General features: G+C 41.1%; 1 protein-coding gene across 1 annotated transcript in view; it reads right to left on the bottom strand.

Annotated features, from left to right (window-relative positions):
- GUCY2F (guanylate cyclase 2F, retinal) overlaps positions 1-16,653 on the bottom strand; it is a 97,130-nt gene that overhangs the window by 60,514 nt on the left and 19,963 nt on the right. Inside the window, 5 exon segments of the mRNA XM_059156827.1 lie at positions 2,211-2,307; positions 13,308-13,335; positions 13,338-13,373; positions 14,769-14,841; positions 14,843-15,109. Of these exon segments, the coding sequence (XP_059012810.1) occupies positions 2,211-2,307; positions 13,308-13,335; positions 13,338-13,373; positions 14,769-14,841; positions 14,843-15,109 (501 nt within the window).

A 16,653-nucleotide genomic window follows, 5' to 3' on the forward strand; every position in this document is an offset into this window, starting at 1 on the left:
AAAGATTTTATTTATTTATTTGACAGAGAGAAATCACAAGTAGGCAGAGAGGCAGGCAGAGAGAGAGAGAGGAGGAAGCAGGCTCCCTGCTGAGCAGAGAGCCCAATGCGGGACTCGATCCCAGGACCCTGAGATCATGACCTGAGCCGAAGGCAGTGGCTTAACCCACTGAGCCACCCAGGCGCCCCCTCATGCTTTCTTTTTTTCCAAGATTTTGTTTATGCTGTTTTCTCTGCCTCCTGGGGTCAGGAAGGAAAATACAAATTGGTCACATAGACCGAATGTAAGATAGTAGAGAGTGATGGCAAGTGGGTCAAAATGCAGAGAGCATGTTTCTTCCGAAAAGGGTAACTACTACTGAGTCCTGAACAATTGCCATGAAAATACCCAAGGCTGACAGATCTTCCAGCCTTTATAAAACACCCAGAGGGGAGTGTGGGTGGCTCAGTCAGTTAAGCATCTGCCTTTGGCTCTGCTTCTCCCTCTGCCTGCTACTCTCCCTGCTTGTACTCTCTCTCTCTGTCAAATAAATTTTTAAAATCATTTAAAAAAATAAGAAAATTAAAATACCCAGAAATCCAGGTCTTTATGTGCAATCTCCCAATTTCAAAGTTCTGGCCACTATTTTTTATAACTATAAGGGTCAAACAAAAGTGGTTACCAGTTTGTGACCTGTGACCTAGACAAATCCTATCTGTCCTTGTTTAAGACCCAGCTTTAGTGCTGAGTCTCTTAAAAAAATACCCCTCTTCCACTGATACATCTCCTCTGACGTTCACCATATTTCTAGTGTCTTTTGTGCAATATGGCAGCTATCAGATCCCTTGTGTGGTATAGTTCGCATCTCTGACTTAACTATAATTTCCTTGAAGGCATCTCTCACAAAGCCTAGTCCAGGGTCAGAACAGGCATTCAGTGAAGAGCACCAGTTGTTACACAATAACCATCAGAACAGAACTGCGTGCCACCCCCAAGGGACATTCAACTGATTTTCACTCATTGATTCATTCACCAAACTTTTGCAAGCACCTATTACACTATCAGCACAAGGTTGGGAGCTATGGGCTAACATTAAAAGAAAATGGATCTCTGCCCTTGAGGAATAAGCACTCAAACATGGAGTTCAGATATACTGAAGAAGGGCTATATGAAGTCAGAGCTACATTGTTGCTCAAAGTGCACTGCGTGGCCTTCACAAAACTGTTCTAAGACAGCACCTTCCACTAGAACTGTAACCTGAGTCACATATGTATTTTTAATCTTTCTAATAGTCATGTTAAAAAAAAATAAGAAGCAGGTAAGAATAATCTTAATATGTTTTTTTCAGAGGGGAGGAGCAAGATTGCAGAGAAGAAGGAGCCCCTGTTTCGACTGGTCCCCTGAATTGAGCTAAATATCTACCAGAATACTCTGAACACCCATGAAATCAGCCTGAGATGTAAGATTATACACTTCTAGATCTCTACTGGGGCAGGAGATCATTCATGGAGAGGTGTACCTTGCCTGGATCATGGTTGATATACTCAGCTCTACATCCCCTCAACCGCTTCTCACCAAAATGACTAGGAGGAGGAACACCCAACAGAGGAAAATTCAGGGATTGTGCCCTCTGCCACAGAACTATTAGATATGGACATAAACAGTATGTTGGAAAGGGAATTCAGGGTAAAAATTATCCAGGCAATGTCTACGTTGGAGAAGACCATTAGTGGCAACATAGAATCTCTAAGGGCAGAAGTGAGAGCTGATCTAGCAGAAGATATTCTTTATTTAACCTACAACATCCAAAGTATCATCATTTTGACATGTAATTAATCTTTTTAATTTAATGAGATATTTTACATGTTTTTGCACTAAATCTTCTAAATCCAGGGTATATTTTACGTTTAGAGCACGTCTCAATTTAGACTCACCATGTGCTTTTTTTTAAAGATCGACTGATTGATGTGAGTGAGATATTGAGAGAGACTGAGAGAGCATGAGTTGGGGGAGAGAGAGAACCTCAGGCAGATTCCACACAGAGTGCATTGCCCGAAACGGGGCTCAGCCTCACCACCCTGAGATCATCACCTGAGGCGACATCAAGAGACAGACCCTTAAACGACTGAGCCATCCAGGTGCCCCCAGACTTGGCCCATGTTAAGTGCTCTGTAGTCACCAGTGGCTTGTGAGTACCATATTGAACAGCAAGGGAGGGGGTTGCTCCTTACCTTACTGCCAAAGTGGGGATTGATAAACGTCACATCCTTCAAAGTCAGTAGAATTCTATTGGGTCCTTTAATCAACTGGATTTTATTTATATGACACCTGAAACAAGTGTAAAATCAGAGGGTCACAGGGAGCTGGGCATTTTGTGAACCCAGGATAAATTTGCCCTGTGATGGAAGTTTTAAAATATACAAGATAATGGGGAGACTAACCACACATAAATCTTTACCCTCATACCCACAGCAAAGAGAAACAGCAGCCCTGATTCTCACCACTCACAGAATTACAAAGACCAAAAAAGAAAAATGAAGATACTATTGAAGAGACACCAAAAGGGAAGGATGAGGCTGCTGCATGGAGACAGTAAGTCAGACTAATAAAATGGTGACCCCCCCCCAAAAAAATGGTGATCCCACATCAAGAGCACATTCAAAACAACACCTTGCAATACTCATAAAGAACTCACAACCCTTTCTCCTATGCCACAGTACATATTCTAATAATACCCAGGCCAAGAAGCATTCATCTCTATTTTATAGGCACAAAAACACATTCAGGAAACAAAAAAAAATTAAGCAAATTGTGCAATTCCCTAGCATGAGGCAGAGCTGGCACTCCAATCCTTGGTCCCTGGCTGCGGGCCCAGATTTCTGTCCAAAGATCACTTGTCTTGTGAAGTAGCATCTATGCGTTGCCAAAGCAACAGGTTGAAAAGTGGAAAAATTCAATCAGTTGGTTGCTTTGTCTACATGATTCCAAACAAGTGGGCTGACTAGGTTTTTTTTTTTCTTTTACTGAATTGGTCTCTTGTCTGTGCATTACACACACACAATTTAAACCTGATTCTCTTCAAACATGCCCATTAATTTGCAGCAAATGTAATTATTTCCTATAAATCAATTACTAGACACATAGAAGTGTTTGATGTCTACCCACACTGCCAGGTAGGTCATCTCAGTTGAGTCGACCAGGCAACTTAAGGACCTGAAGGATACCTTGGACTTAGTCTGTGTGGTTGTTTTGTTCTGTTTTGTCTTGAGGGTGCTGACAGCTACAGTTTGGCTTCGCTTTTTCCACAACCCCTTAATGGCCACCCTATGGAATGTATTAGAGCCTGTGCCAGAGTGTGGAAAACAACCACTGAATCAAAATGCTTTGTCAAGTTACTGTAAGCAAGTCTGCGATGTCACTGTAGCTTTAAGCACCAGTAACACTGTCTGTTAGTCTCAGTGAGTCCACTGGTTTGTAAACAAACAATTAATGTGTTTCTAATTGTCTGCCCACAAGTATGTCCTTTATCACTGTGGGAGCTGCTGCCCTGTGGTGAAAATTAAAAGCACCCTAAAATGAATTCTTGGGTGAAGCACATGAATCTTTTGGCGAAGTAAATCTTCACCCCCTAACTTATCTGTTTCATATGTGTGGTGATGTCTTAAAGCAGGCACACCTGTGAAAATAACCATGCTACACACTCTAGTAGAAAGACAACTGGACTCCCAATCCAGAGACCTGGGGTGCAGTGCAGATTCTGTCATTAATTAGCCAGATGATCTTGGGTAAATAATTTAACCTCTTCATGCTCCGTTTCCTCATCTGTCTAGCCAGATAATAGTTTGTGTGTTACCCGCTTATAGAGTAGTTTTGAAAATCAAATGAGATAATATATGTGAAAGTGCTTCAAAAAGCATGAAGCACCATGAAAGTATTAGAGCTAATTATTATCATTATCATCATTAGTTTTACAAAGCACTGAAGAGCTTTATAGAAAGGCGAGGCAATCTGGTTCAGAGTCGGTAGAAAGGAGGAGTTCAAAGAATCCTTTGTTTTGGGGTGGTTGGGTTCTTTGCACGTCTTTCTTTCTGGAAAAAAAATCTTAAACAATCAAAACACAGAGAAAAGGAAGGAACAGAGAGTCACTCTCCTGCAAATAATCACCATCTATTACAGAAACTCATCAGACACTCATCAGAAAGTCATGTAGCCGTGGTGGGCCGAGAGAAGGAGGCAGGCAGCAAAGAGAGGGCATCTTTTGTGCTCTGTTAGCTGAAGTACCAAGGACCAAGTGACTCTGGGAAATGATGTGCCTCTCTCCCATCTCTGAGTTTTCAGTGACCACTTCAAGTACCAATTGTCTCAAACTCATATTCCTCTCCAATCATGTCCATCTCCAATCATGTCCCTCTCCAGCCTTCTCGGCCCTTCAGCCCACAAACTCCAAACATCCCCCCTTGTGATTTTATAGACTTTCCCCCCTTTCCTTCACAAGAATTGCAGATTGAGCTCACTCTAAGCTGAAAGAACCAGTCCTTTCCATGGGAAAGACCAGTGAGGCCAGTCATTGGCCAGCCATTTTAATTTTTGGGAGGTTGACAAGTAACCTAAGCAGCTTAGTGACTCCATTTTCAATCTTGCCATGGGATGTTTTGGCATTATCTAGCCAGAGCCCACTACTCTTCAAATCTCCCTAGAGAGGGGAGATTTCTGATTAGATGACATTTATTTTCCCTAAGCATCTAATGATGTTAACTCAATACTCTGGTCTTAGGCAGCAACTAAACTCAATACATTAAATTTCTGTTCTGAGCCGGAGTATGTCACAGCCGCAGAAATTAAAAAGAACCACCTTTGATATAATATTTTTGTCAAGTGTGCTTTAACAATTCATAAGATACCCACCACTCTGTATGGCTTTATCAAGTTTCTAATATAAGGAAATTGAATAAGAATGGTTTGGGGGGTGTTTGTTTGTTTGTTTGTTTTTTGCTGTGATGCCAACATACTAAACGCCAAGAGTAACACCTGTTAGAGTTTCGAGCTAGGATTTCACAGACTCATTATAACATCAGAACTGGAAGGGCTCTTCAAGTTCACTTAATCCAATCCCTTCATTTTACAAATGAGAAAATTCTGACTGAGAGAGGTATAGTGCCTTGTCCAAATTTACACAGCTGTTTAGTACACTCTGGACATTTTTTTCAGAACTTGCCAAAGGAGCTCCACTCCATTCCCACCAAGTTCGTGTCATATTGTTGTGAGGACCACTCTTACAAAAAGATAACAAAGGTGTGGTTAGCAGAATGGAAAGTGTGAAGTGGGAGGGTCATGGTTGATTTCATTTGGGGAGAGGTCAACTGTTAAAATGCCAAGATTAGGGGGGGAGACAAGATGGCAGGGAAGTAGGAGGAGGCGCCCTTTCAACTTGTACCCTAAAGTGAGCTGATTACCTTCCAAAGAACTCTGATCACCCATGAAATCAGTCTGAGATCAGAATTATACACGTCTGGATCTCTATAGGGGCAGAAGACACCAATGGGCAGGTAAAGCGGAGTGGGAATGTCGGACTGATATCGGAAGATAAACAAAAGGAGGAGGAGCCACCAGAGGCGACCCCTTGGAAAGTAATATCCCAATACGAGAGTGCCCTGCGCCTGGGGACCAGCATTAACTTGGGAGTCTGGTAGAAAGCACTCAAAAAAGAGCAAAGGATCATCGGGGGGAAATTGCAGGAATCGGGGTGTTAGGGTAGGGGCTTAAGTCCCCAGACCCAGGACCGCCACCCCTGGCGCAGAGCCAGAGAGAGTGCAGCGGAGAAACCAGGTCTCGGTCCCTGAACCACCAGCGGGACTGAGAGTGCGTGGTGCCCGGCTCCTGTGAGGGGCTGGGAGCCTCGCCAGCCAACAGAAGCACAGCCTTTTTGCAGTCCCCACGCGAGTGCCCTGCTGTGCCATCAGAACCCTCCCCTGAGAGAGGTGCACACAGGCGCCAGGCCGGTGCTCTCGGACCCAGAAAGACCAGGCACTCCCAGCCCGGGCCAGCAGGAAAATCTCAGTGTGCAATTGCTGCTTGGAACTTCTGGGGCAGTCTGGAGCTGCCCAGACAGCCGCCGCTGCCGTGGTTTTGGGTACAAGCAAAAAATCCTGAGTCCCCAGGGACCGTGACTGGGAACCTGCAATGCCAGCCGCCAAGGGGGGATTTATTTGGGCTCTGCAGCCAGACTGAGGTTTCTGTCTGAGAGGGAGGTCAGGGTGCAGTTTGCTTTCCTCTAAACCTACAAAAACCATCAGAAGCGGTCAGGAGAGAGAGAAAAACAAAAGTGAATAAACATAAAAACCTCAAGAGAACAAAAGCCTGAAAAAACCAGTTTCCTCAGAGCCCACCCCCTTGAGGGGGGCGGGAGGACTTAACTCAGAGAACATCATTGACTGAAAACCACGTGGCAGGCCCCTCCCCCAGAAAACCAACCAGGAAAGGAAAAAAAAAAAAAAAAAGACGACAAGAGAACAACCACCACTACTTCATAGGACAATTTTTATTATTAATTCGTTCCCACTATTCTGGCTCATTTTTTTATATAGATAATTTTTTATTATTATATAGATAATTTTTTAACCTATTTACCGTCACAGTGAGATGTCCAGTACATCGATTCCATAATAACCTTCTAACCTGAACTTTTTGATACATACACCTGTGTTTTCCTTTTGCATTTCTATTTTTTTTAATTTCTTTTTTTAATTTTTAGTTTAGTCTAGTTTATTCCTTTTTTAAATTTTTATTTTCTAATATTCATATAGATTGATATAATATTCATATAGATTCATATAGATTACTTCAAGGTAATTCCCTTTCCCCAATCAATGCCATCCCTATAGGTAAACCAATTCCTAATCCCCCTTTATCTTAGGAAAGTTGAGTCCTTTAACAAAAATATCAAGATACAGCCAGGAAGAATCAAAACAACCTTCCTCACCCACACAGAATTTACAACCACTCTCCCATCTTTTTCTTCCACTGGTATTTCTGTGTTTTTGTGTTTGTCCTGATAGTATATAAATCTTACACTCGGGGTTCTTTTTGACAAGGTTCTTCCTTTATTTGCATATATATATTTGCAAATATATATATTTTTTTCTCTTGTCATATACTTTATCAGTCTTTTTGTTTGTCTGTTTTTGTTTGTCTACTTCATAAATCTTACCTTGGGGCCCATTTGGGCTGAACCTTCTCTTTTGTTACAGCTTTCATTCCTGTCTCTCTCTCTCTTTTTTTCGTTTCCTTTTCTTTTTCCTATCATTTGGGTGGGGAACCCTGATTGCTGAGAAGCATTCCAGGGTGCATTTTGACTGCACCACAGTCGATACACCCAGCTACACGCGTTCAGCCATCGCTCACCAAAATGACTAGGGGGAGGAATGCCCAACAGAAGAAAAATACAGAGGATGGGCCTTCTGCAACAGAGCTAACGGCTATCCACATAGACAATATGTCGGAAAGAGAATTCAGGCTAACAATTATCCAAGCAATAGCTAGGTTGGAGAAAGCCATGGGGGACCAAACGGAATTGATTAGGGCCGAACTGAAAACGACCAGAGATCACGTTTTCAATATTAGGGAAGAGCTGAAAGCTACGAGGGATGAACTTCACAATGCTCTCAATGAGTTCCAATCTCATCTAAATTCTCTCAAAGCTAGAGTAACTGAGACAGAAGATAGAATTAGCAATCTGGAGGACAAACAGATAGAGAGAAAGGATCAGGAAGAAGCCTGGAACAAACAGCTTAGAAGTCACGAAAACAGAATCAGGGAAATAAATGATGCCATGAAATGTTCCAATGTCAGAATTATTGGAATCCCTGAAGGGGAGGAGAAAGAAAGAAGTCTAGAAGATATAGTGGAACAAGTTCTTCATGAAAATTTTCCAAATCTCGTGAATGGAACCAGTGTTCATGACTAGAGGCCAAAAGGTTTTCCCCCCAAGATTACAGATTCTCGAAAGTCCTCGAGACACCTAATAGTAAGAATGAAGAATTATAATTGTAGGCAGAACCTCTTGAAAGCAGCTAGGACAAAGAAGATCCTTATGTACAGAGGAAAGCCCATCAGAATAACATCAGACCTGTCCACAGAGACCTGGCAAGCCAGAAAGGGCTGGCAAGATATACTCAGGGCACTGAATGAGAAGAACATGCAGCCAAGAATACTTTATCCAGCAAGACTGACATTCAAAATGGATGGAGAGATAAAGAGTTTCCAAGACCGGCAAGGCTTAAAAGACTATGCAACCACCAAGCCGATACTGCAGGAAATATTAAGGGGGGGGGTCCTATAAAAGAGGAAAAAGCCCAAGAATAGCATTGAACAGAAATATAGAGACAATCTACAGAAAGAAAGACTTCAAAGGTAACATGATGTCAATAAAAACGTATCTACCAATAATCACCCTCAATGTGAATGGCCTAAATGCGCCAATAAAATGGCACAGGGTTGCAGACTGGATAAAACGGCATGACCCATCCATATGTTGTCTACAAGAGATCCATTTTGAACCTAAAGATACACCTAGACTGAAAGTGAAGGGATGGAGAAGCATCTTTCATGCCAATGGCCCTCAAAAGAAGGCTGGGGTAGTGATTCTCATGTCAGACAAATTAGATTTTAAACTAAATACTGTAGTCAGAGATACAGAAGGACATTACATCATTCCTAAAGGGACTATCCACCAAGATGATCTAACAATTTTAAATATCTATGCCCCCAATACAGTAGCAGCCAATTACATAAGAAAACTGTTAATCAAGATGAAGAGTCATATTGATATGAAAACACTAATCATTGCAGATCTTAACACGCCTCTCTCAGAAATAAGCAGATCATCGAAGCAGAAAGTCAATAAAGAAACAAGAGCACTGAATGACACATTGGACCAGATGGACCTCATAGATATATACAGAACACTCCACCCTAAAACAACAGAATACTCATTCCTCTCAAGTGCACATGGAACCTTCTCCAGAATAGACCACATACTGGGTCACAAATCAGGACTCAACCAATACCAAAAAGCTGAGATTATTCCCTGCACATTCTCAGATCATAATGCTTTGAAACTGGAGCTCAATCACAAGGAAAAGTTCAGAAGGAACTCAAACACCTGGAAGCTAAAGACCACCTTGCTTAAGAATGCTTGGATCAACCAGGAGATCAAAGAAGAACTGAAACAATTCATGGAAACCAATGAGAATAAAGACACTTCGATCCAAAACCTATGGGATACAGCAAAGTTGGTCCTAAGGGGGAAATACATAGCCATCCAAGCATCCCTCAAAAAAATTGAAAAATCCAGAACACAGCAGCGGTCTCTATACCTTAAAGAACTGGAGAATCAACAACAAATCAAACGAACTCCACACGTAAGAAGGGAAATCATCAAGATTATAGCTGAGATCAATGAGGTAGAAACCAGAGATACAGTAGAATGTATCAATGAAACTAGAAGCTGGTTTTTTGAAAGAATCAGTAAGATTGATAAACCATTGGCCACACTAATCCAAAAGAAAAGAGAGAAAGTTCAAATTCATAAAATTATGAATGAAAAGAAAGATGACAACGAACACCAAGGAAGTAGAAACAATCATCAGAAGTTATTATCAACAGTCATATTCCAGTAAGCTAAGCAACCTAGATGAAATGGATGCATTCCTGGAAAACTATAAACTCCCAAAATTGAACCAGGAAAAAACTGACAACCTGAATAGACCGATATCTAGTAAAGAGATTGAAGCAGTGATCAAAAACCTCCCAAAAAACAAGGGCCTGATGGATTCCCTGGGGAATTCTACCAAACTTTCAAAGAAGAAATAACACCTATTCTCCTGAAGCTGTTTCAAAAAATTGAAGCAGAAGGAAAACTTCCAAACTCTTTCTATGAAGCCAGCATTACCCTGATCCCCAAACCAGGCAAAGACCCTACCAAAAAGGAGAATTTCAGACCAATATCACTGATGAATATGGATGCTAAGACTCTCAACAAGATCCTAGCAAACAGGATCCAACAGCACATTAAAAAGATTATCCACCATGACCAGGTGGGATTCACCCCAGGGCTACAAGGATGGTTCAACATTCGCAAATCAATCAATGTGATGGAACAAATTAATAAGAGAAGAGAGAAGAACCACATGGTTCTCTCAATTTATGCAGAAAAAGCATTTGACAAAATCCAGCATCCGTTCCTGATTAAAACACTTCAAAGTATAGGGATAGAGGGAACATTCCTGAACTTCATCAAATCTATCTATGAAAGACCCACAGCAAATATCATCCTCAATGGGAAAAAGCTTGCGTCCTTCCCATTGAGATCAGGAACACGACAAGGATGCCCACTCTCACCACTCTTGTTCAACATAGTATTAGAAGTCCTAGCAACAGCAATCAGACAACAAAGAGAAATAAAAGGTATCCAAATTGGTAATGAAGAAGTCAAACTCTCTCCCTTTGCAGATGACATGATTCTTTATATGGAAAACCCAAAAGACTCCACCCCAAACTACTAGAACTCATACAACAATTCAGCAACGTGGCAGGATACAAAGTCAATGTATAGAAATCAGTGGCTTTCTTATACACTAACAATGAAAATACAGAAAGGGAAATTAGAGAATAGATTCCATTTACTATAGTACCAAGAACCATAAGATACCTGGGAATAAACCTAACCAAAGAGGTAAAGGATCTGTAATCGAGGAACTACAGAACACTCATGAAAGAAATTGAAGAAGACACAAAAATATGGAAGACCATTCCATGCTCTTGGATCAGAAGAATAAACATTGTTAAAATGTCTATACTCCCTAGAGCAATCTGTACTTTTAATGCTATTCTGATCAAAATTCCACCGGTATTCTTCAAAGAGCTGGAGCAAATAATCCAAAAATTTGTATGGAATCAGAAGAGACCCCAAATCGCTAAGGAAATGTTGAAAAACAAAAATAAAACGGGGGGCATCACGTTACCTGATTTCAAGCTTTACTACAAAGCTGTGATCACCAAGACAGCATGGTACTGGCATAAAAACAGACACATAGACCAGTGTAACAGAGTAGAGAGCCCAGATATAGACCCTCAACTCTATGGTCAAATAATCTTCGACAAAACAGGAAAAAATATCCAGTGGAAAAAAGACAGTCTCTTCAATAAATCGTGCTGGGAAAACTGGGCAGCTATATGTAGAAGAATGAAACTGGACCATTCTCTTACACCATACACAAAGATAAACTCAAAATGGATAAAAGACCTCAATGTGAGACAGGAATCCATCAGAATCCTAGAGGAGAACATAGGCAGTAATCTCTTCAATATCAGCCACAGCAACTTCTTTCAAGATATATCTCCAAAGGCAAAGGAAACAAAAGCGAAAATGAACATTTGGGACTTCAACAAAATCAAAAGCTTCTGCACAGCAAAGGAAACAGTCAAGAAAACAAAGAGGCAACTCACGGAATGGGAGAAGATATTTGCAAATGACAGTACAGACAAAAGGTTGATATCCAGGATCTCTAAAGAACTCCTCAAACTCAACACACACAAAACAGACAATCATATCAAAAAATGGGCAGAAGATATGAACAGACACTTCTCCAATGAAGACATACAAATGGCTATCCGACACATGAAAAAATGTTCATCATCACTAGCCATCAGGGAGATTCAAATTAAAACCACATTGAGATATCACCTTACACCAGTTAGAATAGCCAAAATTAGCAAGACAGGAAACAACATGTGTTGGAGGGGATGTGGAGAAAGGGGAACCCTCTTCCACTGTTGGTGGGAATGCAAGTTGGTGCAGCCTCTTTGGAGAACAGTGTGGAGATTCCTCAAGAAATTAAAAATAGAACTTCCCTATGAAATTCCCTATGAAAAATTCCCTATGCGATTTTACTACTGGGTATTTACCCCAAAGATACAGATGTCGTGAAAAGAAGGGCCATCTGTACCCCAAAGTTTATAGCAGCAATGGCCACGGTCGCCAAACTGTGGAAAGAACCAAGATGCCCTTCAACAGACGAATGGATAAGGAAGATGTGGTTCATATACACTATGGAGTATTATGCCTCCATCAGAAAGGACGAATACCCAACTTTTGTAGCAACATGGACGGGACTGAAAGAGATTATGCTGAGTGAAAGAAGTCAAGCAGAGAGAGTCAATTATCATATGGTTTCACTTATTTGTGGAGCATAACAAATAGCATGGAGGACATGGGGAGATAGAGAGGAGAAGGGAGTTGGGGGAAATTGGAAGAGGTGAACCATGAGAGACTATGGACTCTGAAAACCAATCTGAGGGTTTTGAAGGGGCAGGGGGTGGGAGGTCGGGGTACCAGGTGGTGGGTATTATAGAGGGCACGGATTGCATGGAGCACTGGGTGTGGTGCAAAAATAATGAATACTATTATGCTGAAAATAAATAAAAAATAAATTTTAAAAATGCCAAGATTATGAAAAAGGAGCATCCTATTAAGTCATCTTCAGCCATGCCATTTATGCCCCGATCCTGAATTCATTCATCAGAGTAGTTGGTCACTTTTTATGGGATCTGAGGGAGAAAGACAAAGACATGTTGATAATGATGACGTTGATGATTAGCTAGGATAGCTTTTGTCCAAGGAAGAAGGACAGTGTGAATCTGGAGTATAATACACATGGCAAAAGGTATGAGTGTCAAAGTGAGGGTTCTGGGTTCCAGCAATCAGTGGGAGAATCCCATGTGTTTGGGCAGGACGTAGGACTTTACCACTCAGAGTGCCTCCTCTGAGTCAGGTATTATTCTAGGTGTTTTCCATACTTCAGTTTATTTAATAATCCTCACTACAATCCTGGGAACTAGGACCATATTCCCAACTGCTGGATTCTTGCCAAAGTCTGACTAATTCTTGGAACTGGTTAAAATATCCCAATTTTATTTTGTACTAGCCATACCGTTTGAGGAAAGAGGTGGGTAGTGGAGACTGCCAGTGGAAAAGGGAGCACAGACAGGGAGTACACAGACCCTAAAGTACTAGTTCTCTTATTTCACAATAATGGGGCAAGCCATATTTACTCACAGGCAACAGCACCGACAACACAGCTGAGGAAGTTATTCCTGGCATCATGAAAACACTTCCCTCAAAATGGGGCCATTAGGGACAGTAAACCGCTATGGAAAACAGAAAATCAGTGGGTCATGTAATGAAAAAATCGTACTGAAACATGACTTCCTGGAAATAAATACTAACAAGGCTATTATGGCCTTTTATGTTTATATAAAAAAAAATGTACCATATAGAGTAAGCAAATCCATTAATAGCAGGGCTATAAGCAAAGCAAGTCAGACCATCACACAAAGACATGGTCAATGCCTATAGAGAGCAAGAGGAAGAATGGCATTACCAGAGAGAAGCTGTAAATAAAGGGCACCATGAAGCAGCACCTTGTGCTTTCTGGTGAGTCTAAAATCAAGCCACATCTACCTAACTTAATTCCATTTTTCTACAGCACACTATGTCTTGTTGACTTTATGGACACAGAAAGCAATTTCACTGTTCTGAAATAAAATCACTCACCACTCTGACAATAACAAATCACATGAATTAAGGGTGACCCGGGTGTTGCTTTGGAGGAAAAAGTCCATGAATGGAAAATTTTGAGTACCTTAATTTAAGGTGGATCGCAATAGAATTTTTGAGAATAAATAGGTTATCTCACCTATGATGGGTATTATGTCACCTTCATAAAATAAAAAAGACATTTTGAATTCACTAGAGTCCATAGACCTTGTGCATTATAGATGAAAAACATAGCACTTGTCCTTCAAGTGTGAGTCTGGTTTTGATAATTAGGGTTTTGCTGAGATGTAAATTACCCTCTAGGAAACCTAAACATTTGGATGGATTACTAAGATTTCAGAAGGAAATATATGATGACACTAACATCAGGGTAGTAGGGTATGTCACGCTCAAGCAAACAAGAAACTGAAGTCCATTTCAAAGAGATGCATTTGGTTTTAGAAGGGTGTGGTGTACACTCACACAGGAATAATATGGATCCTTCCAAAGTTCCCCTCTGGCTCTTAGAGATTTGATGGAATTTCCACTCTTCCTCAAGCTAGAGGAGTTCCATCAGTCAATCTAACTGCAAGTATTTATTGGACACCAACTGTGTTGGTTGGCGGGAGGTGCACATAAGAATTATTAGCTATGGTACCTGCCCTCAAGGAGCGGTATGTTTGGGAGGGGGAGAGACAATCAATACACAAGAAACAATTGAAAAGCAATTTTGTGCTAAGCTGTGAGGTACAGTCTTTTAGTTCAGTGGGAGTTCAGAGAAGATAGGGTATAGAAATGATATCCTGATGCAAACTGACTGACAGGTTTTGTATACATCAAGGGAAGAAGGGGTGATCTTTCTAGCAGGGAAAATGATCACAGGTCATTGTCAACAATAGACTGAGGAAAAGATTCACAACTTCCTCTTCTTAGAGTAACCTCTCTGGAAGTGGGATCATTATGAAAATGAGTCGGGGTGGCTTTTAAATTGTAGATGATTTTCCAAGGCTGTAAAATTGCTCTCATCTTCATTATTTTAGAATAACTACCTGGAATGCCAAGATGTTTATCTCCACGGAATGCCAATGACTGATTCTTTGAGTGTTCCAGTGTTAAAATACACCTTCCCTTAAATAGGTTCCCTTGTAACCCACGCTGAGCCAAACTGACTACCAGTGATTTTTCTATTCCTTACCTCTACATATCTTCCCTTCTGCAAACCAGCATTGTGCATCTGCTTGAGGGGGCCTTCCACCAGGGAAGCAAATGGCCGGGGGGGATGGGGGGGGTCCCTCCAAACCGCAGCAGCTCCATTTCCATTTCCACAGTGTAAGTACTATAGAGTTCCCATTCTTTCCAGTCGGTGTCCAGGATTACATATGCTGCAATTCCATTTCCATTTGAATCTGTCCTTATCAACTGGCTGAATCCATAGAACTGCGTGTTTCTGGAATGCTGAACCAGGCTGGCATTATTCATGGCTTGTGTGATAAAGTAAATTGAATTATAGATGGTTTCAAACAATGGTGAAATATATTTTTAAAAATTACAATTATCTTGAGCCCTGGTCGCCCTAGAGCAATCTCAGAGTGCATTCCAAGCCTGTGTTCATTATTATGGGCTGCACGTCTGAGTGGAGGAGAGCTATGAAGACCCAGAGGAAAAAAACAATTGTTTCTGAGGACTTGCTTGGTATCTCCCCTGAATTTTTCTGTTTTTCTCCCCCAGGCCTTCACATCTTTAAATATATCAAATATGACAATTTTATGAGCAAACCAGTCATACACAATATATTTTTATGCTCCTAAGCTAAGAAAGTGATTTAGAGTTATAAAGGGCACTAAAAAAAACAAGTATGGAATAGACAAGAGGCACACAAAGGAGATTTACCAGGTTAATTACCAGTGCATTATGCATGATAAAATCATTTTGCTGGCACTACTAGAATGGAAGGTGAGTGTGTTAAGGCTGTAAATAATGTGTTTCCACAGTCCATGTCTGTGTCCTGTCTTAGTCCAAAATGGCTCTTCTCCTAAACATGCGCTCCCTGGAGAAAGTGAATACTAGAATGCAGTTTGAAACACACAACCACACACATATACATATAAATGTGCATCGGTATGATACATACATAAACATACACATACAGTCCCCTAAAGACAGTGCCAAGTGTGGTAATGCATGGAGGATGTGGGTTTTAATCAACAAACCCTATATCCTGCTGGTGTCCAAAGAGGCAAAGCTTTGTTGAGAAGCCACCGTAAAGCAGTAAGGCTTCTACAATGGATAGCGTGACTCTGCCTGCCATACATTTAAAGTAAAAGCAATAGCATTTGGTGTACTATCCCTGACACACTGCTTAGTGACCTAGTAAATTTGATTTGGGAACAAACTTGTATCTATTCCAAAAAGGTAGGGAGGAAGAGAGAACGATCCCTCCCTCAATCCCTGCCCACCCCCTCCACAGGCCATGGCTTCATGGTTTTCCATAACATTTCACCTCTAGAATGGAGTTCAAGAAAAGCGATGGTCATGCCATTTTACCAAGCTTCAGAGAAAGCTGATACTTGCTACTTTGGTTTCACCAGGACTAGAAAGCTATCTTCCTCCTTCATCTGAATAAGAGGGTTTAAAATTGAATGGATCATTTTCATGTTAGAAAGACAAGTCAATATGCAGAGAATTATAGTAGCAGCTAGCAGGACAATGCCATGCCCTGTTGACAGAGCAGTGTGTTGTCAATTACCCAAGGAGTATCAAAAATACCAATGCCAAACCCAATGCAGACAAACAAAATGAGATGCTTTAGGTTTGGGATCTAGTAATCAGTATTCCTAAAGTGTCCCAGGCATTCTAATACACATACGTGGGTTAAAACAATACAGAAGAAGAAGTCACAGTGGCCTGTGGTCTCTTCCTAATACCAGAATGTTCAGCAAATCATTTATACCCTCTCCCTGGGCTTCAATTTCTTCCTCTCTAAAATGTCTAGAACCACAAATGTCTACAGTTGGAGATCATTGGGTCTAGTTCTCTATCTCTTTAGACAGGAAAAGGAGGCTCAGAGTAGTTCAATGATC

The sequence above is a fragment of the Mustela lutreola genome, chromosome X (assembly GCF_030435805.1).
Source record: "Mustela lutreola isolate mMusLut2 chromosome X, mMusLut2.pri, whole genome shotgun sequence".
In the NCBI taxonomy this organism is placed as follows: Eukaryota; Metazoa; Chordata; class Mammalia; order Carnivora; family Mustelidae; genus Mustela; species Mustela lutreola.